Source organism: Telmatherina bonti (assembly GCF_933228915.1).
Source record: "Telmatherina bonti genome assembly, chromosome: 6".
Lineage (NCBI taxonomy): Eukaryota > Metazoa > Chordata > Actinopteri > Atheriniformes > Telmatherinidae > Telmatherina > Telmatherina bonti.
In genome coordinates this window covers 33,402,193-33,426,838 of record NC_136624.1, presented here as the reverse complement: position 1 = coordinate 33,426,838, position 24,646 = coordinate 33,402,193, and the positions used below count along the sequence as shown (strand labels likewise).

Genomic DNA, 24,646 nt, shown 5'->3' with positions numbered 1-24,646 from the left:
ATTCATCAGAAAAAGTGATCTTGCCTTAAAACACTGAAATGACCATAATGACTTATTAACTAGGTACCTCATGAGCTAAGTTGACACTTTTAACTGGAGTCTTTTTGAGCCAGAGAACCAGTGTCAGGCTGAGGCCAAGTGTGTGTCATGACGTTGCACTTTTGGTCACTTTCATATTGATTCCACTTGTGACAGAAAATGCATTTGGATTATCTTTTTTTTTTTTAATCTTGGATACACATTATACTTTATTATTATTATACTTTTATGACTTGGTGCTCAGTTGTTCATTACTTATGTCTGAAAATGAATAAAACAAATTGTGCACTTCTCAAGGTTGACAATCGAAGCAAATTTCACTCTGCCATCTACGAATGTCAACATTTTGTCAAGCTGCTGGCCCAACATCTGGTACTTTTAGGAATAGTAGAAAGGCTTAATTCATGGTGTTGGGTAAGTTTTTTTTAAAGAAATGTCGAGACAAGTGAGCACTTACCAAGAGTCTCCTCTGAATGCCGCTGGGTGACTCAGCTTTGTTGCTTGTGTATTCACAAGTGTTTTTAAAGTGTTGACGTGCTGCTCGTAGAGTCCTCAAGCTAGTGTGGGTTTGGATTTGCTCTGCCATTTCGTTGTGGCCAGACTGGGCATCTCTTCTTCATCCTAGAGGGTTGGATTTAGGGGAAAATGTTTGATAGTGGGGCAGTTCACCGAACAGGATGTTCTTTGAAATTCTCCAGACATGCTGCATCATTGCCATCACTCTGGGAAAGCTGACCTGGATATTTAGTTGCATCAAGTTTGTGTAAAGCTTTTCCTGGCCTGTATGAGTGTGTGTTTTGGATTTTGTGTGAATCCTTTCACTATGCCTTCCATTAAGCAGCAACTTTCCAGAACCTAATTAGAGCCAGCGAAGGCCACTATTGACTCAGAACACAACAGACAGCGACTGCTAATGAATAGGAATCAGGAATAAAGAATAAAGATCACTGACACAAAAGAAGCTGCTGTTTTTTCAGTAGTCTTTCATTTTTTTCTCGTCTCTTTTCAGCCCCAAGGAGCTGCAGTCCAAAGCAGTTTGTATGTAAAGATGGGGTGACGTGCATCTCTAAGGGCTGGCGCTGCGATCGTGAGAAGGACTGCCCAGATGGCTCTGACGAGGAGCCGGATGTTTGTAAGTCCCTCAAAAACAAGTCAGATATGTTGTTTTTACATCAATCCTGTAAATGTTTCTTGTCCTGTTTCTGATGCATCTAAAGAGTGAAGCAGAATGGACCTTGTCTGAACATGAATCAAATATTCCCTGCTCTATTTCTTTTATTAATTTACTTTTGCTGAAAGGTGAATCTAGACCAGGGGTGCCCAAACTTTTGGCCTTCAAGGGCCAAACTGAAAATGATCCGGCGTGTCACTGGCCAAACGCTGCAGCTTTAAGGATGAAACACGAAAAAATGCACAAAGTTATTTTAATTATTGTTCAATAGTAATTTTATTTGCCCAGATTTTTCCTATCTGGGCAAATAAAATGTTACATAAAACATCAATATGGCAATAGAGCAAGGAAGCCATTGTTAGAAAGGCAAGAAACAATATTTAAAGCCAGTAAACTTTAACCAAGTGCAACATGTCAACAACCAGAAACAGTGCATGTGGAACAAGGCAAGTTGTTGTTACTTAGTGGAAAACATGAAGTTGATCTTTGGACATTACCAGTCTCTCCATGTTGGGTTGCAACTGGCTCACTGACAAGGTCGCTGAGGTGTGAGTCAGTCAGGGTCCCTCTGAGTCTGGTCTTATTGGGGTTCATGACCTTGAAAATCACTTTTCATCAAGCTCTGTAGGGCATTCATAGAAACAATGACTTAAGGGCCAAAAGCAAAGTGCTGGCGGGCTGATTTTGGCCCGCGGGCCCCACTTTGGGCACCCCTGATCTAGACCATAAAAAATCCAAAATTTCTGATCCCCGATGTAATCATTTATGACGTTCCAGCCAGTGATGCAGAGGGTGGGTCGGATTTTAAAGCTGTTGAACAAGTTGAGCAAGCAATTTTAAAACATAAAATATTCCTTATATATATATCAATATGTATTCGACCTACAGATAACAGTATGGCTTGTTTTAGTGATCATCTGTACATTTTAGTACAAAAAGACAAGTGTTTGTTCATCTTACCAAAGTGGGGCTTTAGAAGTGCATATAAATATGTTAGTCTGACTGAAATGATATGGATATTAACCACGAAGTTCCCTTACAAGTGTTCTGAATTTTTATACATAAAATATTGAAATAAAAGATTAAAATACGGTACCTCTATTTAATGTCCATTAAACCTTCTAGTGCCTACAAGATGTGAAAACAATAATACAATACAATATTGATTACCAGTCTGCCCTAATTTTGCCATAATGTGTCGTAAGAAACCAGTGATCATTAGGAGACAATATCACGGTCTGATTAACATGATCACTTGCATTCATATCACAAAAAAGCGACTAACTTATGTAATTAATAATTCTTCCTGGGCTCATTCAGACATTTAAATGTGAAACAGTCTAGTCTTTTAAGAAATATAAGAATGGGTTACATCGTCTAAGTTGTTTTTCATTTGGCTTTACCCCCTGAAGTAGTCGCCACAGCGAATCATCAACTTCTACATCTAGCCAGCAGGTACAGAAGCCCCATTGGCATGGTTGTACTTTGGACATTTTATGGCCTTCCTGACACAAACATCTGCATTAATTCGGGCTTGGGACCTCAAGAAACATTAGTGGGACAACAGACTCTACCACTTGAGCCGTTGCAACCCTGTGTTACATTCTGTAGGTTAAAATATAAAACCTTCACAGAACGCATTAGAAAACAGAAAATAAATTGGACTGATCATTAAAGCGAGTTATTCATGCTGATCAATGTATTATTACAACCTTGTGATATTAATCTGAAACCTGCTGGGGTAAGTTTCTTTAAAAAAAAAAAAAAAAAAAAAAAAAGCTATGCTGTCATGCTTTCTATGTCCTCTGGGAGGGGCGCAACCTGACAACCACAGATTTAGACAAGACACATATAGAAGACTGTCAAATTTTTTGAACAGGAATTGGAACCTGCAGGGGAGGATTAGACATTAGGAAAAAAGAAAAGCAGGATGGCCTCCAGGTGCTTCTCTTTTAAACGGCGACCTCTAGTGCTGATTGGAGCACCTGAATTTGAAGCAGCCAATAAAAACCAGGGTAGGTAGATCTCTACTTTAGTCACCAGCAGTGATGTAGTCCAGGGTATACGCAGGTATACAGAGTATACCCACTTCTTTTTCGGTCAGCATTGAGTATACCCACTTGTAAACCCCCTTTGATGCTGCTTTTACAATTACAAGCATCCCTACACATGTACCTACGTCACCCAGCAGCTCAGCTAAGGTTATCTATGCCCCGCTGGTGCAGTTAGCCATCAGGTGCTTTAACTTTAGCCCGAAAATAGACATAATGAAGATTTATGTATATATGTCTATGAGCCAGTCTCTCACTGGTCTGTGTACCAGTACTGGTTTAGTCATTTCATAACTCTTCCTCCCTGAAACTAAAGAGCACAAGTTATGTAACAATGAGCAAATATACTGATGGATTTTGAGGGTAAACTAGTAGGCTTACATCACTTTTTCTGGAACTGCGTTTTTCTGGGCTACTTTTTGGTGAAAAGTTGAGATTATACCCGCTTCTTGAGGGACCACTGCACCACTGGTCACAAGGGCTGTGACGATATACTTTTGTCCTGATTCGATTCAATTCGATTCTGATTTTTTGGGTGCCGATTTGATTTAAATTGCGATTCTCACAATTCGTCGATATTGCTGTTTTTTGTAGATTAAAAACAAACAAAAAAAAAATGTACAAAACTTTTTTTTGCTTGTTAAATTTCTTGATTTCAATTAGGAAAACAACACAGTAGCCAGACCATCATTCTGCTGCTATAATGGCCAAGAAGACAAGTAAAAAGATACTAAAAAACAATAATAAATAATGACAAAAATAATAATAAAAATAATGAAAATGACAAGATTTTTATAATGAATTATTTTTATTAATTGAAAAAAGAAAAGATTTTTTAAACAATATTATATTTTAGAATTGTGATGCAAAAAATCCCGATATTCAATTTTTCGATTAGATTTTCCCATCCCTACTGGTCACTAGGAAACCCCTGAGGCGATAAGAGATATCAAGTGTTCTACAAGTGCAAGGGATGCACATAACAATAATGCTGAGGTGTTTGATGCCTTCATTCTATGAACAGTTTAATTAAATCCAGCTTTATTTGTATAGCGCCACTTCACGACCATGTCATCTCGTACAGACACATCAGTTCGAGCCAATTCATAATACATAACCTAGTTAAACCAACAGACCGCATCAAATCTTGACTTCGATCCAATCCCCCATCCTGAGAATGCACAAGGCAACAGTGGAAAGAAAAAAAAAAACTCCCTTTTAACAGGAAAGAACAGTTGTCACCTGATATTCTGAAATTGGTGATTATTGAATTTGTTTAGCTAATCACAGCTAGAATAGATAAAATAATAGCATGTTGCATCAGCGAGTTAGAGATGCCATTCTGCCACTAAACGCTTTTGTCATGCCCAATTAAGAGATTTACTATGTTTCCTTTTCCTGAGTCGACGTGATTTCCTGTAACATTCAGAGCCACAAAGGATGCAGTCATGACACAAAACCCAACATAAACCATGGAAAAAAAAAAAAAAAAAAGACCGCCGTCTCTTCAAAGTCTTCATTAGAGTTGAGATGCTTTGAGGCTGATCCCTGTGGAGGAGATGAAAGCAGCAGTGTCTTCTGGTCAGCGTCTCAGACTAAAATGCTCGTAGTTTTGTAAGCAGACAGAGGACTGCGTGGGTGGGGGAGAAAAGTTTGAGTGTGTGTACGTGTGTTTTTGACCAGAGCAGAGTGGAGGTTTAGGCTAGAGAGCTGTAACTGCAGTAGGGACATATGAGACCGTATGAGAGCAGGTCTGGAAATCATTAGAAACTTGCCCAGAGCAATGGAGAAACCTGCTGTTTTTCACTACCTGCTCTCCTCACCCTGTCTCATCTGTGGGCCAACCTCCTCCTGCGTCTCCACAGCAGCCCTCTTTCCCATTGACGTGGTCCTATTGCCTTATCTAAATGTGGTTCCACACAGAGGAAGGACGGCTCCTTAACATTGCTAGTCTTACTGTTGCTGACCTTGTGAGAAGTCTAGGAAAAAATGCTCCTCCATTTTGATAAAACAGAGCAAACCATTAGATGACAATAATGTTAATAAAATGGTTGTGGGCACCGTTATGATTTAGTACACTTTCTATACTTATCTGTATTGCTTATTGAACTATTATAGTTTTTTTTCTTTTTACATTTTTTGCATTAAAACAATTTGCTTTTTATTATCAACACTTTTTGAGCAGAAAAGTTATTGAGTGTCTCCTTTTTTTCTCATCACATTTAAATTTGACAAAATAACTACTCTTAGCATCACTGAGTGTTACTGTGGAAACCCCAAGAGATGACTCAGAAACACAAAGTCACAGCCGAGCCTTTTCTTAGCTCTGTTAGAATTTACTGAGATTCTTTGGTGAAAATATAGTCTGTCAGGTGGTTTTATATGAAATTTGAAAACTTTTGTGCTCTGTCACAAAGGAAAGATAAGTCTGGTCTTCTAAAAGCAACAATGACCTGATGTTAGTAGTAAACGTCCAAACTGAGGCTCATTCTTCTGTAAACACTCCCCCAGGCAATGATGTTTCACTACGCTGGGGAGTCGTTCCTGCATTGAAGGTTATAACCGTCTCTGTATTGTTTATTCAGTCCTATTCTTGCAAATAGTCCCCAGACTGGCCATTTAAACTCATAATTAGCTCACGTTTAAGCAATTAGTTCATCTTGCTGTGTTCAGAGTAATTACTGGTTGCTGACGCTGTCGTTCAGAGTAAACACTTCTCCAAAGAAAAGATGTCCAATGTTAATATTATAGATTGATGTTTCTGACTGTTATGTTGTAATATGCAGTTTTATTGCTGCGCTAAATGTGCCCTTTGTGCAGGGAGTTTTGCTTGAAAGATGCATAAGGGTTGTTTATTTATTCACTCGTGTGGATGGACCTCACAGTGGCCTTTGTTGGGGGGCTGGCCATTGCCAGTGAAGTCACCCACTGTCCAGTGCAGCTGCTTCGCCCTGCTGTGTAACACCCCCCCCCCCCCCCCCCCCCGCCCACAATGCTGCTCTTTGTACACTAGGATGCTGGGTCAGACTGGCAGAGATGGATAACCTAAGTGTAAAACAAAACAAAATGGTTGTCTGGGCATGCAGAATGACCTTCATGTAGAACACTAAGCTGAATTTCTGAACAGCAAACATTAAAGGGCATGTGATGATGATCAATGCCAAGTGGTTTTACTGTTCCATAGACTTAAAGCAGGGTGTAGACTAATGTCTCTGAGGTACAAGAAGTTTATAAGAGTGAAATCACGTCCCCTGATCCAGGGCTGTAATAAGGGCTGTTAAAGTTTTAGAGGGTGAAATTCTTTCATAATGATGCAACATACAGCTGAATCCTGCCAAAACAAATGGACTTATTTTGTATTAAGTCAAATCTGGTGAGTTTTTTTTCCTTCATCTCAGGTGTAAAATCTACAGTAGTTACTGTATATTATCAGATTACTCATGACACACGGGTGCTTACTGTGTGATGTATGAGATCTGTGGTATCGTTTGCCAACTGACTCAGCCAGAGCCAGTGGATATAATGCGCAGAAATTAAAGATGTTATGTCTTTTAAAAAGGAGCCACCACTTGGCACAGATTATTGTTATATAATACTAGAAATGACTCATGGTAAACATGAAAGAGATTCTCTACAGCATTGTGTTTCCAAACACAGCATGTGTACTCACTCTCTGTTCATTAACACGCATTTGTCTCTTGTACTGACAACATGTAAACATTATGGAACATTTCTCTACTATTGTTAATAATTTGACCTTTTTAACTTGAAGCTTAAAGTTTAGTGCAGTGATGTTAAATAACAAGTACACCCTGTTCTAATTTGAGGAAGATGTAATTAAATTAAACCTTAAATTCCTTAACATAGTTTTAGCTTTGTGTTGATCAGTTTTAGTCAGCTGATGAGGATTTTTCTTGGAAAGTGGTCTGCAGTTAGAGACTCTTCAAATGAGAGAGCGCACAAGCTGATGGGAAATGCATCGTCAGATATACGACCTGCCAAACTCTGAAGACTGAAGACTCAGCTCTTCAAGGAACACCTTCACACCTAGTTTAACTCCATTTGTCAGAAGAGTTGGAGAACTTGGCCCAGTTCTTTGTAACAAATATTGTGGGATTTATTCTTTGTATTTTAACATAGGGAATATTGTGGAGAAGAGAACAAAAAAAAACCTGTAGTTCTCCATGGCAACGCCTGCGTCCAACCGGCACCTTCCTATGATGTCCTCTGTTTGATTTCATGCTAGTGTTGTTCTCGCTCTTATATCTAAACAGCTTTGAAGAAAAGCATCATGATTGGATAATAGAATAGAATAGAATAGAATAGAATAGCGACAGAAACTTGCCTCTGATTAGTCTTATTTAGTTTTTTTGGATATTTCTGGCCTGCATTTTTTTTCTTCTTTATTTTTTTAATGCGTTGGGTGTGTAGACGGCAGTCTATGACACGTATGGGTGTGAGAACCATGAAAACATGTTGATCAGTTTATCTACAGTTTCTTTCCGCTTTTCTCCACTCTGACTGTGTCAGACTTTGTCTTTGCCTCACTAAGCAGGAGCTTGAGCTCATCCTGATAGAAAAACCTTCTGTAACTTGAGGATTTTATGAAAATCTAAAAGCTGTCCAGGATATTTTTCACTTCTTACTAAGTTTCTCAGTCTGGTTGTGTCACAGACTAAAATTTAGACCAATCAAACTTCACCAACTCTCTCCCTTAATGTTAACAGGATCTTACGACCTGTGACGAAACTCTTTGCTGTGATTTGTCTTCACTGTGCTGTAATTGCTGTTATTTTCTGACTTGCCAAAATTGAGTGGCTTTGTTTCCTTGTCTACTCTCTTTATTTTTCTATGGTGAGCTGCATGATTCACCAGCAACCATTTGGCAACTTTTTTCCATACAAAGTTTAGGCCAGGGCAGTGAAGAGAGCAAAGCTGGCCCCTGTGAAGCAGGACAAGAGAGCCTGGCCTGTTTTCAGCCAAGAAAAAAAAAGAAGAAGACCATTTTGTAATCTCAGCAGGACCTGCCACAGATGGAGGCGGACCAGGCGAGAGGAACTCCTAAGGGGAAGCAGAAACAATAGTAGGCCAACAGAAGAAGAACACGATAAATAAGAATATGACTATTTGCATCTCGAGGTGAGACAAGCAGATGCTGAACACCTGGCTTTGCATTGTGGCTCACCAGGCTAAACCACCTGCATCTGACTGCTAATGGTAATAAACAATTACATCCTGTGAGCGAGATGCATTATTGAACGCCCAGCTTGTCTCCGACAGTCATCTCCTCTGATTTCTCAGCGCTTACAATGACACGCTCACCCTCTTCTCCAAACCCCCTCAGGCCTTTCCAAAGCTGCTTTTCTTTGTGATAATTAGCCGTCTGTCCTTTAAATTCATCTCCTAATGCATGCTTAAAACAAAATGAGTCTGGAGTGAGACCTGCTTTTTCATGTTTGATGATCTAAGTTGGTCCAAAACAACTTATTCAGGCTCTCTGGAGCAGCATCTCACCTGTCTGGACTTCAGAAGACATTTTAATTTTACTCCACTGGTTAAAAAAAGAATGAAAACGAGAGTAATGAATGGCTCAAATAATATTCAGAGCTGTTTTAGGAAGCAACCTTACTTTTTTGCTTTGTTCAGCTCTAAGTTTGTGATAAAAAGAAGAGGGGCCACAGAGTGAGAGTTATGCTTTGTGTGTGGGTTACACGAAACTTTTCTTCTTTTCTTACCATCAACAAAAGGTCATCTTATTCATTTGGTTTGAATGTTTTTTGTCATCATTTTATATGACTCTTCCAGTGTACTTTGCAGATAAAACTGTTTGCCCCGCCGCTGCTCTGCCCCTGACCAGCCTTGGTGCTTGTGTGTTTGGAGAAGGCTCAGTTTGTTGTGCTTGCTGGATTTAGCCTTCCTGCTTTGCTTGTCACCCTGCCAGCCGCCACAGAAGCCATGAAGGAATGAAAATGTGATGTTGATATCTTGGAAGGAAAGGATCGAGCAGAGAGCCAAACATCTAACCATCACGAGTGGGGTTTTTGGAGTGGGGGAGAGGAGTGTGCACACAGTTTGCTACCAGGGTTAAATCTGGGAATTGTCAGAATAAACAACAGTTGTGCTGTAAATGTGTGTAAACACATTGTTATTGTATTGCTTGTCAGGCACTCAGGTGAAGTTTTGAGTGGCAGGTCAATATGTTGTTTTTCACCTGCAGAGTGAAGTGTTTATAGAATAGCTGTCAGAAATGAACAGCGGAGAGCAGGCATTGTTCCCCCTCAGGTCTGTGCTGTTTGCCGGGCCCGCTCTGCTGCCCATGATCTTTTTGACAAGGCCGCGTTAGGCAACAGCACCGCAATACCAAATCCTCCTGTGGTAGTTCTTCTGTCCTGGGCTGTTGTCGCTTGTTTTTGGTGCCATGGCCTAGTTGTTGGGAGTTTTTGTTTTTTTGGCAGGGCATGGGAGAGTGGGGGCGAGGTTGAAGGGGTGCCTCAGAGCTGCTGGGTCAGAGTTTTAGGGCTTTATCCAAGAATGTGTCATGTGGGGCAAGAGCATCATGCAGAAGGCCTGTCAGGGTCACAAGCAGACAGAAAATGTATCAGGTGATCATTTTAAGCTTTACCATTATAATTCTATGATAACTTCCTAATTATTCATTTATGTAGCAGATTTTGTTTATGGAAAGTTACAGGATTTGTTTTGACTCCCAAACACAGATTCTCGTTAGTAGGGGATGTTTTTCTGTTTATATGCAGCATGTTCTGAAACTAAAAGCTATTTTAGCTTTTTTTTCTAAAGACAAAAAGCAAAAATATGGGCTTTAGCTGCAGACTCTCGACTTTAAGACATGCAAAAACATATGGAAAGGTTTAAGAATAACAGCTCTTTAATAGGCACACACCAGATGAGTGTGTGTTTATTTAGATATGCCACAGTTTTATAGGCTGACGCCTCAGTAGTATGTCGAGATCAAACTGAAGGCGACGGGCAGCCTCATTGTTTAGAACAGTTGGCCTCATTTTGGCTCACATAAAAACCCTTTTATGTTTTGCAGTAGCTCTGGCAGCATCTTGTTTGTTTGCGTGTTTATTAGTGGTTGAATAAGCATTGTGTTGACCAGCATATGAACTAGTGAATGGAAAATCCCCAAAGCTTAACAAGCTTTGGGGTCTAGGACAGCCTGATCCAGACCCAGATCTTGACTCCATCTCAGTCCACTGGGCTTCTTTGTTCTGTTACAGAGGAAACAGCGATAAAAAGACATATTTAAAGATGAATAATTGTGTATAAACTTTGCAGGGAAAAAAAAAAAAATCAGGAATCTTCAGGGTGAGAAGATTGTGGGAGAAACTGAACACAGCTTTGGGTGTGTTTTGGAGACGGTTTGCTGTCATGGTTTGGGTGCGTCTGTCCTCACAGAGGAAAGTTACCGTCAATTTAACAATGAAATCACAGTCAGCAGATTTCAGCCCAACTGAACACTTAATTGGAGCTTTCAGACGGATGTGCTCGGCTGTGCGCTCCACCATTATCATGAAAACAACAGATGAGGGAAAATGTGTGTGTGTGTGTGTTTTTTTTTTTTAAGGTGTCTCCTTCCTGCAGTTGTTTTCACAAACTGCTACTAATGAAATGCTTCCACACTCAATCTGTTCTGCAAACACATGTCCACACACCTTACTAAGACACCTTAAGCAGCTTTTTCCTAATATCACCCATCCTAATTAAACATATTAATCCCAATTTAGTGAATAACTGGATCATGCTAGCTGCCCTTTTATTACTTCAGAGTATGTTGTTATGCTCGCTTTCACCCATGTATCTGTTGCGCTGCTCAGATCAGGCTTTGCACGTGACACTCCTTACAACACAGTAGCTCAGCCTGCTTTGTAGGGGGTCACAGCCGATTTGTGTGATCTAAACAATGGCCTTAGTTCTCTCACCCTCACCTCACCACCTCCATCCCTTCTGCCCTCATTCCCTCGGACTAAAACAAGGCCATGTGATCCACCACTGTGCGTAGCGGCTTACAGACTCCATTCGTACAAGGTTTATGAAATCCTGAATCGCTGCAATCTTGTTTTGATAGGTGCCTGAAAAATGCCTTTGTTTGGTTTTATTGATGACCTTCCGTATTCTGCCTCTACTGATACAAAGTAATATAAGGTATAAAGACTGGTGCTTATCGCAGTCCATTTACTGTCTGCTTAATAAGGCTGAAACTTGGCTGGGTCAAACAGATATGGATGTCTGTAGGATGGAAATGAAGCCTTGGAACGATATCTACTTCTAGATAGAATAATACGCACCAACCTCACTCTTCAACCATTGCCACAAGTAGATCCTGTATGGGTCATTGATAGAGACATGAGTATAATTTCCTTTCTCCTTGGGTGCCATAAATGAGCTGCAAAGTAGCGGAAAGCTGCACTGTTAATGGCTTGCTTTGAGTAACAGAGAGAATAGAAACATCTCTAAGTATAAGGTCTGTATACCTGCTAACCTAGCTCAGGCACAGCAGAGAAATGGTGAAAGAAATACTCTTTATTATGATTTAGTGACGCCTTTTCCCACTGCAGCATCTACCCTCCACCCACCTGATTCCTGCAGGCTCCCACAAGAATGAAGCCTTGTGGGGTTTGTCCACATCCAGGGACAAGGTGTTCTACATGCTCTTTTGTGGTTCCGTTTTGATTCCTGTAATTTCCAGGTTTTTTTTTTTTCTTTTCTCTTCATATTGTGTCCATTTTACGCACATTCACCTCTCATTTACAAACTTACTGTAAATGGATCCACAGATGTTGGAGGGCAAGTCATGGGTGGAGATATAGAGGAGAAAAACAGTAGCGAGGAGGGAAAGGACAGCCAACTGTTTCCACAATGATGAGGAAGAGGAGTTAAAGTTTCTCTCTCTCTGAAAGTTGTACATGTCAGGACAATAAAACAATCATCTGTCCATACCACGTCTTAAAATGAGGTAAATACAACCACGGAGGAGCAACATTTGCCATTAATTATTAAATAAATACCAATAAAAAAAAAGAAAAAATAGAGTTCAGCCTTGTTGTTACCATGGGGATTGAGAGGGTGAGTAGCAGCCAGGTTCTGCACATCAAATGCACTTCAGCAAGTATTAGATTCCCTATAAAAACAGCAGTTTTGACAGTTTGCTGTCCTCAGATTTCAGTTGTGCATCAAAATACCAATGATTAAAAACATCAGCTGTGATGTTAGAGATGCTAAAAGTGCCAACAAGTCAGCATTTCTTCAGAGGTACTAGTAAGCAGACTTATTAACTCTGGAGAGAGCCATGTGAGTTCTTCCCCCATTTCAAGAATGAACCCAATTAATTCCTTCTCTGCTTCAGCTTCAGGCTCTGTAACATTAAATTGGACCTGTTCTTCTTGGAAATGGTGTGAAATTCAATGAATACCTTATATCTTATAATTATAATGTACTAACAGGGTTCCCAGTTAGTCAGTCATTCGTCAGTCTTATGAAAATGTCAAGTTGTTTTTAACAAATGTCAAAAGCAAACATATACAATGGAATTAGCATACAGGATACACATAAACACCTTTCTGCATTTGAGTCTGTGCTCATATTAACCCTTTCATGCATAGTGGCCATATAGTGGACACCGATTTACAAGCTTTTTTTTTTTCTTGCATATTTATGAATGATGATGGTATTTTTGTAAATAAACCACTTTATTGGATGTTAGTGAGTCATCCAATACGTTTCCACTCACTGGAGAATAAATAAATATCTGACATAATTAGACATAATGTAATTACACAAGTTTGCCTTTGTAATAAATAGGAAAAGAAAATGATACAGCTATATTTTATAGAAGATTTAGACAATATAATTGTGGTTATATATTATTTTATAAATATTTTATAGAATACATTAAGTAAATCATAAATCATGATAAATTCTAAATAACAAAAAAGCATCATTGCATATGTCTGTAGAGGTAAAATACTGTATTTAAAAAATGTTGAGTTGTTTCTTTATTAATTAATTTGTGCATGAAAGGATTAAGGTAATCCTGACTTACATATTGGTCGAAGCCACAAACAGCAGACTGATGGAATGAAGTTGCCAAGTTGCCAAGCAGAGTCGTGGTCTTGCATGGACTGGTTGGATGAGTGTGTTGAGTTACTGGGTTGAGGATAGACTGGTCAGACTCACATGGTAGGAAACTTTATCCAAGAAAAGAGTTCAGCAGTAAGGGTCATTTAGGAGAATAGCCCTCTGTGCATGGCAAAGCATTTTAGCTCACCTCTTTTTGTCCAGTTAAAGCTGCGTGAATTTAGCGTCTTATATGGAGCAGTTTTGGCCCAACTCATATTCATGCAAGAGGAACATGTTTTCTCTCCCAGAACTCCTCCCAGAGTTCCCTCTCTGCAGATACTTCTTTACCAGACCTGCATGCCAGTACGCTTGTGTGCTTATTGTTGGTGCTTTGCCTCTGGGATGGATGTTTGCACACTGCAGACGCAGCGAAGGTAGTCATTTGGCTAGTCCAAGCTAGGATAATGGTGTGTTTGTAGTTCCTGCTAGTTTTCTCAGCGGCCCTTTATTTTTGCTGCCACAATGGCTCTTTGGTTATAAGCCTTGTGGTTCTGCCTGCTCAGTTGGCAAGCAGGGAAGACGATGAGGCTGAGAAGGGGAAGGCACAATCACAGACAAAAATAACAGTTTGTCTGAGAAGAAAAAGAGGAGAACAAAGCTAACAAGTATACCTTTTTCCTTGAAGAAAATGCATAATTTTTGGATCTGCACTGTGTATAATACCTGGAGGAGACATTTGATATAAACATAGTTAGTTAATAAGACTTTATGGCAGAAGCATGAAAGTAGAATGATACATGGGGGATGAAGAGTCTCGCTTGTTAATTTTTTTGTTGACATAAAAATTGACATTGAAATATTTTTATATTTAAAAATTGATACATCTTGCAATATAAACCCAGTTATTTTCAACAGATCAAACATTGAACAAGAAGCCCCCGTGCCTCTGACTGAGGGTTGGTTGGCTTTTTTCTTTAGATGCGAGACAGTTTATTTTTTTTACAGCTAAAGGAAAACAATGTTTCACACCTTGCAAGAGAGCGAGAGAGAGAGAGAGAGAGAGAGAGAGAGAGAGAGAGAGAGAGAGAGGATGCAGCAGAGACATACCAACTCTGGGTAAACATCAAGGAGACAAGTGTATAAAGAAATAATTGACCAAACCACCCAGTCTGTCGTGACGCTGAGAGTGAGTCTTATGTGGTTTCTTCCTCCCAGTCACACAGATTTATGTTTAATCTAATTGAATGTTCTGACTCAATTCACCCACCTTTCAAGTCAGTCATATTTGTTCATATAATCCAATATTTCTGAGTACTTTTTCTTCCCCTAACTGTTCCCGACTCTTTTCGGCTCTGTATCAAGATCAAGAGACAAACAAAGTTTTGTAAATAAAATCCAAATAATTAATTCTCACCTTTCCAAGAACACTAAAAATGGAGAAAAAAGACTTGTTTAGATTTGTCATTAAAAGCTTTTTTGATCGAACATCACAGCACTACTGCTGAAATAATCTGTATTGTGTCACACAAGCTGATTATAATTCCCATAAGTGGAATATACCATGCCTATTGATCAGCTGCAGGACCACACTCTTGTTGTCAAAATATGTGAGGATCTTAACTATAAAACAGAACAGTCTCTGCTCTGTGCCGAGTGACAGCGATTACGCTGAAATGGATTTAAGAGCAGCTGCATCTTTGCTCACTGTGTCGAGTCACGCCTTCTTGGCTGGCCTCCGTAATTAATTGCCTAATAAGACGTTTCCAGCAGTTGTACAGTTTATCTGCAAAACTACACTGATCAGTAATTAACGACAAGGCTGATATCTTTCAGAGTGTGTTTTGCTACACACCACAGCAGGTTTATCTGTCATATTTGATGGTTTGTGTTGAAATCCACTGTAGAGGTGCTGTACAGTATCAGAGTGTGTAGATATGTGCCGACGAGAGGCGGTACAGAAAACCCAGATCTGCCTGAATATCCATCATCTGCTGGTAGTGTTGCCATTGTTTTATCGATTTTTTTAAAGTTTAGATTTCCAGAATTTTATTTTGTTTTGTTTTATTTTATTTTGAGTGAGTAATTTTAAATTTGAATATAATTTTATTGAACATAGTTTATCCATGTCATGATTGGTGATGGAGGTGGTGACCCAAAAGTGGAGATGGGAGCCAGGGGTGCAGAGTACGGATGTTTAATTCCAAGAAAACCAAAAAACTGAAGGCGGGAAAATGCAGGTGGCAAGACAAAACCAAATGGACCTAGCAAGACTAACTAAATGAACCAGCAAAGTCAAGACAAAAACTGAGGATATACGCAGAACACAGCAAGACACAGGTGAAACAAATGAACTAAATGAACCCAGGTGAACTAATGAACGTAGACAAAGGCAAAACAGGAACACACTCCAAAATAAAACAGGAACCCAAAAAAAGACTTCACAAAATGCGCATCATGACAATCCATGCCATCTTTTCTTAGTAAATCCAGATGGGGGAAACTTTTAACAGTAGCCTGCGGGTGAAAGTTAATTTTTTAAATGCGACTAAATTATTTTCAGAACTTTATCCATTTTTGTGATTTTCATGTTTTGAAGTCTTTTCAATTCACCTGATGGAGACATACAAGTAATAAGTTATTACAGTGAAAAGAAGTAAAAACTCTCTGCATGAATCAACAACATCTGTATTTGTTGTTCTTCAGGTCCACACAGCACCGTATCACACTGCCCACCGAACGAGTACCAGTGTGGAGGGACGGAGTTGTGCATCCACATGAGCAAGCTGTGCGACGGCGTTTCAGACTGTACTGACGGCTGGGACGAGGGACCACACTGCAGAGGTATGTTCATGCACACCTTTACGGTATGACCGTATGTGCAGTTCTTGAAATTTCTTTTCTTCCTCTTTTTTTTTTCTTTATTTTTTAGTTGTTTGTCTGCTGCGTAGTTCTCACTGTTGAAATCAAAACACAGTGAAGCAAGAGATCAGTTCCAGTAGCTTCCTGCTCCACCACGGCAGCATCATGACATTAGATCGTGCTGCCTTTTGTGTTTTCATCAGCTCTGTTAGCTAAATTGTTTCCCAAGAGTGTATTCAGAGTGTATTCAGAACCAGACAGTGGTGTTAGGCATTCAGTTTAAAATGGGGAAGGACTTGTTTTGAAAACCAAAGCTGGGAATTAGTGAATGGTGAGTCAAAGAAATGTGATATTCTGTTAAAAACCTGCAGGCCAAACTGACCACAGCGGGGGAGAAGAGAAGAAAAAACAAAAAAATCAGTGATATTTTCTCGGACTGCTGAATCATGGAAGAAAAGGATAATATTTTCTCCAAATGAATTCATTTTGGAAGAAAAGGATTTATAAGCAATGCGAGATGAGAGCGTCTTCTGTCCAAAATAGTTTCTGTCAAAGGTTAGGAAGCAAAACTGTGGAAAGATGGACCAAGCCAAAAAGATTTTAAAAATGGGAGAGAAATTAACATGAAAGAATGCATATCTGCTACCAGGATATAAAAAAAAGGTCCTAAAAAAAATGTGAAAACTAAGACAAGCACAACTTTAGACAAACAACAACACACAACGTAATACAAAGTTATCATTTATTTAATAGAAGTTGCAGAAGCAGGGTGTGAATGCTAACTGCATCCCATGGGTCAGTAGCTTCTGGAACCTGAAGTAACCACTTACTGTATGTCATAATCAGTCTTTCACATCCCTGTGGAAGAACTTTGACGTACTTATCTTTGCATCTTTACTTTAGTTTATTTAGATTTGCAGACTTTTATTACTGCTCTAGTCTTTAATGGTCCTGTCTCAGCATTTTAGTCGGATTGAGGTTTAAACTTTGAGACATTTAAACGTTTTGTTTCTTTTCCTTCAGCTCATTCTCTTGTGGATATGCTGTTGTGCTTTGGATCATTGTCCTGCTGTATTGTCCAGTTTCAATCATACGTTCATTACTTTCATACACAATAGAGGTCAGAGTAAGCTCAAAGGCTGGAAGGTTTTCAGGAAAAACAAGTTCTCATAAATGCCTCTCCACTATCCTGCTTGACAATAGCAGGATAGTGGAGGATACACACAGGATAGCTGTGTTTGGCTCTGCTTCTAGTGGTTTGATGCCACCAGACAAAATGAAACCATTATTGGATGCAGATTTTTGGCCAAATTTCAAAGCTCCTTACTTTTACTGGATTTACTGTAGTTATACTGCTGATAAAAGAAAACAAAACACCCCAAACATAAATGAATTTGTTAACTGTAAATAAATCTTTACTTTTTTATTTTGATTTAGTGATATGATTGTTATTGCAAATACTTTTAACCAGAATATTTGTGTGGTAAACATAAGATATTATGCCAGCTGTACCCTGCAGTATTCATCACTGTTGAATGACCTTGATTAATAGTCAGAGATTTTTGTATTAATACTTATTAAATACATCTTTTCTCACTGGTACGCTGTTTTTTTATTTTAAAACTACCTAAGATTTTCCATCTTGACCTCCCTGACGCACATGGTTCTAATAAGGCGTCATCTCTCTTATTCAGGGTGCTATTTTTTCTTCCCCCCACACTTTTAGTTAAAAAAAAAAGATCTGCCATGAATTATTTATTAAATAATCATGTAGATGAACATGAAAATGTTATGCTCGTCTAGAATGGATAGACCTTTGTTGTGTTTCCCTCAGAATAGGAGCAGTAGTCCTCCACTTGTGAGAATGCAGCAGCTCTTAGGAAAGTACATGCAGGGGCCACTTTTTGCAAAGTGTTTGATTGGAGTTTGTGTATTTTTGTAAGCCTGCATATCTATGTGGACTGAAAGATGCATATCTTCTCATGGAATCTTTTGTTTTGCAAAGATTTAAGTTTTCCAGTAAAAGTTATCAGACTGATAGGAGCGTTTTGTTTTCTGAACCAAAATAAACGTTATATTGTTTTATTTGTTTTACAGTAAATATTCTGGGGTATGTGTCACAGTAGGTTGTTTACATTGTTGGTTTTCTAAATTTTCCCCAGTTGCACGTTGCTCAGACTTGTTTTGGAAAATTCCGGGCATGTCTGTAATTTGAGCTGCGGTTGTCTCAGCAGGCCTCAGGAGTGCAACGAGAAGACTTGTGTACTCATTTAATTGTATCAAGACTGGCAGGGGAGTGGCTGGATGGTGTAACTTAATGGATTGTAATTCTCATAGAAAGCATAAAGAGTCTTGAATGGCAGCTAAAAATGCACCAGCAGAAAAAAGAAAATCTGCTGAGTTTTGCTCATGCTCAGCACATTCAGTTTATTATTGATTTAGAAACGATGTTGTCACCAGTGCAAAAAGTACACCATGCACTTTGCCTTAACAGAAGTGTGGGATTTATATCTCGGAAGTGTTGCTCCTTGAAGAGGAGATTTTTGATGCTAACGCCCCTCTTTGGTGCTGTGTTTGAACAGCTTGCCAGCGTTCCTGAGCAAAGTGAATCTCTTCTAGCGGATAGATGTCGGGCAGGTTTGACATAACTGTGTGCGTTTGACTATGACTCACTGTCTCTTGATTTGTATCTCGCGTTCACATTCTGCTGAGATTATACAGTTCGGTCAGCTGACAGGAAGGTGCAGCTGTTGATTTATTGGATTCTATTTGTTTATGACACTTACTTGAGCTGGACGAAAAAACACACCTTAAAAGAGACCAAAATACTTTGAACGATGTCATATTTAAGTATTTTACCTGCTTGTGGTGTCCTGGAGCTTTAGTTCTGAAAAATGTTGTAACTTCATCCTTAAACATCCTTAACAGCTCAGTCCAGTTACTGGTCACAGGAAAACTGAGGGCTATCCCAGCAATCATTGGGCGAGGGTACACCCAGGACAGATCACCAACCCAGCTTTACCTGAGTTGGATCACCAGTCTAACACTGAGAGACATTGGTTAACCAGCATGCATGTCTTTGGACTCAGAGAGAAGCCTCCCATAGACTGTATATAAAGAGATGGACAGAGCCTCTGTGACGTCACCCATAGGTTTCTAAAGAGATGAATTAAAGCTCGGTGGGCGGTTCCTACCGTCGCCATGTTGGCAACGTCATGCGCGTTGTCTCGCCCGGAAAATACAAATATGGGCAAAGAGGTGGAGCTAAGAGGGCAGCCGTGAGCGTCATGGTGGATTATTGACATCGAGCGAACTCAGAACTTTCTGTAGCTAAAAGCTAACCGAGCAAACCCCGACATAACAGGAGCTACCCAGCTAATGGAGGTAAGCGGGCTAAAGCTAAGTCACATTGTTAACCAACTAAAAACCGCGGTTGTTCTACGTTCTTCTTACTTGAAGCCAGATATTTGGTACCTGTCAATCAAAAAGACACGCCCCTAAATTTGCCTAACTTTGAGATTAAATTACTTTTAAACGGGCAAGTTAGGAAAAAAATTCACTCCTCCGACAGTTGTCATGAAGGTAAACCTGACTTATAAACCGAAAATGGATTTTTGAACCAGGCTGTAAACATGTTTATTTCTGCTGTGAAGTTGGCCTTTTTAACATGGGAATCTATGGAGATTTGCAGCCAGCCCCTAGTGGATGAAGGGGGAACTGCAGTTTTATGCACTTCCGCATAGGCTTCACTTTTAACCGCTGGAGGTTGCCGCTTGAGCCTCCCATACCCAGGGAAAACATGCAAACTCCACTGTTTAATGCTCCCCCAGTTGAGGCTCGAACCAGCAATCCTCTGTGTGCAGCATCAGTGCTAACCACCACCACAGTGCAGCCTGTCTTACTTTCAGATGGACTTTCTTTGGATTTAACATAAAATTCTTGGCCACTAATGTTATAATTTATGCTTGGATCCAGACGAGTTGGATCACTTTGGTTTTGCAGAGCATGCCTGGCCTGCGTTACATTCAATGTCCAGCTGTTAAAACCTGGACCGACCAATCACAGCTTTTTTATTTCAGATGTGGCAGGTATCATATGATACGGAGTCATGTTGCTCTGTTTGGATGTGGGTTTGTCCAGTTTTCCCAGTTCTTGCACCAGTTGAACCAAACAGATACAACCTAAAGATGTCTATTGTGCAACCATGCTAAAAAAAAAAAAAAACCAAACTATTTATTCAGACAAGTTCACTGAGAGAAATTACAAAAAAAAAAAAAAAAAAAGTGCAAACCAACGTGGTATCAGAAAAGCTCACATGTTCTCTTCTAAAATCTTTCTCTCAAGGCTGAATTTGACTCTTTATACTTTTTTGCCTTCCTTTTTAATCCTGCAATCCTCAACAGTATTGCACTGACCTTGTATTATTCACATTGAGTCTTATGGTACGATTAGAGTTTCATTTCTTTGCTCATCACTGCATGAAATGGTTATTTTATTAGTGTTCAGGGACACGTTGCAACACACTTTATCTATAGACGGTGCAGATTACATCTTGTCAGTTACACTGTTTAGCCGATGGGAAACTGAGCCGGCTCAATTATGATGTTTTTACGCTGGCGATAGCCATGGTTGGAGTGTTATCTGTTGGCCACATACTTATGAAAGTGCATTGATTTGATAGCTTTGAGGGCATTTGGGGCAAATATTCCCAGATATGATTAGATTTTGTGACTTAAAAGTCAGTTTGACCTCATAATACATATTTTAGGCTATAACTCAAAGCACGATAAAGTAATTTGACATTTGAATTCAGTTTGACAGTATAATATTCTGATGATATTTGCGGCGTTAAAAAACACAATAAGCTGAGGAAAAGAAAAAAAATATGACCCTGTGTCATAATTGATAAAATGCTGAATTTGTGACATGAATTTTGGTAGTGATCATTTATTTAGACTGTTACACCGGCAGGCTGGTATATGCCACTGTAAATGAAAGATGTACGAACACAGTGTCACCCACGGGTTCATAGTAAAATGATTAATGTATTATTACAGTTTTCACAAATCTTCCGTTAGAACCACTGATGTAGTGTTTTCAACACAGGAAATTTGTTAAAAATGTTTTTTTTTTTTTTTTTTTAAATGTCCGTTGTTTCTTTCACACATTCATCACTGTCTTTTGTCTCCCTCTCTGCTTGTGTTTCCCCTCAGAGTACATGTCCAACTGCTCCATCATGGGCTGTCAGGAAAACTGTGCAGTTAGCCGAGCCGGGCCTGCTTGCTACTGTAACAGCGGTTATGAAATCAGTTCTGATGGAAAGACATGTAAAGGTGAGTTGCAGGAAGCACCAGCCCACCACAGTCCATCGGTTCCTTGCAGGTCGATATCAGTATTTTACTGCTGTATGGAGCCTGTAATGTCAGAATTAGGCATCATAGATATAATGCTCCCCTTGATATTCTGGATTCTTATTTTCATTTTTCTTTTATTTTATATGATTGTTTGTATTACTAAGTTTGTATTGCTGAAACGGACCGGAAAGGATAGAAGAGGGACAGAAAGAGAATCAAGGAGAAGAGAAAACAGAAAAACACCTTGTAGAGAGAAAAAGAGAGAGAGAAAGAGAAAAGTAAAGAATGAGAAAGAAAGCAACCTACATACATATGCATGTATATAAGCTGAATGACCTTCTGTGGTTTCTGTGATTCAGACTTTGACGAGTGCAGTGTGTATGGGACGTGCAGTCAGACCTGTACCAACACTGACGGGTCCTACACCTGTTCCTGTGTGGAGGGCTACCTGTCCCAGCCAGACAACCGCTCCTGCAAAGCCAAGAACGGTGAGCATCATCAAACAGGAGTAGAAAAGGATGTGCAGCTGTCTCAATAAGACTCTACTTGTGTTTCATTCATTTCTGCTTCTCACGCATATTCTTATTTATCTCCATGTTACATTTCCAGTACCAGTAGACCGACTTCCTGTCCTGCTGATTGCCAACTCCCAAAACATCCAAGCCACTTCCCTGAGTGGCACCACAGTCCATAGTCTGTTGTCTACCAGCACCAAACAAACCACAGCCATGGACTTCATTTATGCCAAGGAAACTGTTTGCTGGATCCATGTGGGAGACTCCCCCTCATCCACACACCTCAAATGTGCCTTGATCTCAAATCTCAAGAGCTTCACAGAGGAAAGAGTCATAAACATGTCCTTCAGCTTACATCGTAAGTATATTTGGGTTATTTTTTTCAACTTTGCCTCATATTTCCTATATTCTATTTCTCAGAACATCACACAATAAAACTTTGCAGGATGTCTGTGGCATTTCACTTTGAAAAGTGCTTCCAAAATGCTTGCTTTGCTGATAGAAATTAAGCGGATTTAATGCACCAATCAGCTGTTTAAAGATAAATCAGATGCTTAAAGGTCTCCAGGTAAATGAAAGAGAAAAGTTCATAAAGCTTAGGAAGTTTGGTGTCTTAAGGGTTGAATTAAAAATGGTCGAGTGTACAAAAAGGCAGCTAAAACTGAGCCGAGCATCCCTTCTCTGCTGCCTTGTGCTTTAACTAGAACCAATGAGTCACAGATATAATGACAACACATTAAAAGCAGCTGTGCTTTTCCATGGCTTAGGTTTCTTTTCAGAAAACACTGGAAAGTCTTTTCTCCTGTAAAAATGAAACTAAAAGAAAGTCCACAGAGATCTAAGTGGCTAGACTGAATGCAGACTTGTGTGTTCATGACTGGAGGCAGCCCACAGGTTAGCCCCCCCCCCCCACACACACACACACAACCCATTTCCTCTCTTTTTTTTTTTTTAGGAACCTTTAGGACCATGCTGGAAACATGTTTTATAGTTCAGCATTGCTCTGTTATCTCTTGACTCCAGAAATCAATCAATCAAGCAATCAATCAACACTCAAACACTCCTTTTTGATTCCAGGTTGTGAGACAACAAAATACATGAATACCAGGGTTGTTGGAATTAACATTAAATTCAGGAAAAATTTGACAATTATTCAGTGTGTTATTTAATCGTTGTTCACCTTTTCTGTCCCGTCCTGCGTCTCCTAACCATCGCTTAACGCTGATCCAGCCAGGACAAATTAAAACCAAAGGGAGCTGTAAAGATCATTTAATGGTTTTATTAAATGAGGAAATTAAAAAAAAACAAACCAAAAGCATTTCTCAATCAGAGCCCAGTATAATGTGTTGCGCTCTGAAGAATGGCTGAATGAAGAGCAGTTTGGCAGAGCAGCTTGAGGTTAGAGGGAAGACTGATGGATGTTGGTTCATCTGGAAACTAGCAGCGATCTGACACTGAAACGGCAGCTGACAGCAGAAAAGAAAGTAACTTAAAATCTGACAGGAGCAAAATAATTTGCTGACAGAGGCCGGGCCAACATTGGATCAGTTTGAGTGAAAAGTGAAAGGCTTCAGTCGGCTGATAGAAATGGAGTGAAAAATGAAAAGGAAAGGGCGGAACCTGACTGAACTTTTATTTTAGAGTTCATTTTGGACTCAATTACAGGCTCACAACTTGAATTAACTATTATAAAAGCTTTACATGCTTTAATGTTCAGCAAAAAGATGCTTGCAGTATACTGAAAACATTTATTTACTTCATACCCAAAGTGTTGTGTTTTTAACTCTTTAAATCCCAGTTCCTTTGAAAACCCCTTCTGCTTCTGCTTTGTTTGTTTTGTGTAAACATTAGTTATAAGTAGCTTGAGGTGTTGCCTTCTGGGAGCTGTGGGTGATGTTAATAAAGTCTAGCTGCTTTCAGTTGTATATTTGGAACAGAAATGGCCATAGAGGAATGTCAAAGTGTTGCTAAGGGTGTTACAGCCAGCTGGATTTAGGTTGCATTAAGGCACAGAAGTTGACATAATATGTAGGAACATATACGCAGTACTTGTTCGTTGGTTTTAGCAGTTTTAGCATTTACATGTTTTCTGCATGTGACATTTTTTTTGTTAAAGCTGCATCAGTTTGCATTTAATAAAACATACTAGAAAAATATTTAAAACACTAAATCTGGTTTAGTTTTTCCTGAGAACTCCTCTTAAATCATGTCCAAAAAGATCCATTTTCACGATTTCTGATTCCATGGCATCAGAGTCTAAACTCAACTCCAGACTATGTGGTCAAAGATAACAATCCCATTATTTTAAGGACATCCCCTTAAGAAACAAATACAATCTACTGGTGACCAGCAAGTCTTATTTGTAGCCAAAAAAAACGACACGAGAAATGATATAATTAGCAGTGCTAGTTCTACCAAGAATGTAAAGTATTTTTTGTTTGTGAAGCAGTGGTTTACAAGAGTACTTATAATAGTACTGGAAGAAACCAGTGAGCTTAATCTGCCCTGATTGAAATATTGGGATTGTTTGAATTCAGAAAGGACTTTTTATTCCTCTCCGTTTTTTTATATGCATAC

The 24,646-nt window shown here is 39.4% G+C and overlaps 1 protein-coding gene across 1 annotated transcript in view; it reads left to right on the top strand.

Moving 5' to 3' along the window:
• Positions 1-24,646, top strand: part of LOC306757385 (low-density lipoprotein receptor-related protein 1-like) — a 102,658-nt gene that overhangs the window by 20,059 nt on the left and 57,953 nt on the right. The window contains exons 2-6 of the mRNA XM_079242421.1: positions 1,049-1,171; positions 16,045-16,182; positions 21,414-21,533; positions 21,914-22,042; positions 22,164-22,427. Of these exons, the coding sequence (XP_079098547.1) occupies positions 1,049-1,171; positions 16,045-16,182; positions 21,414-21,533; positions 21,914-22,042; positions 22,164-22,427 (774 nt within the window). The remainder of the gene's footprint in view (positions 1-1,048; positions 1,172-16,044; positions 16,183-21,413; positions 21,534-21,913; positions 22,043-22,163; positions 22,428-24,646) is intronic.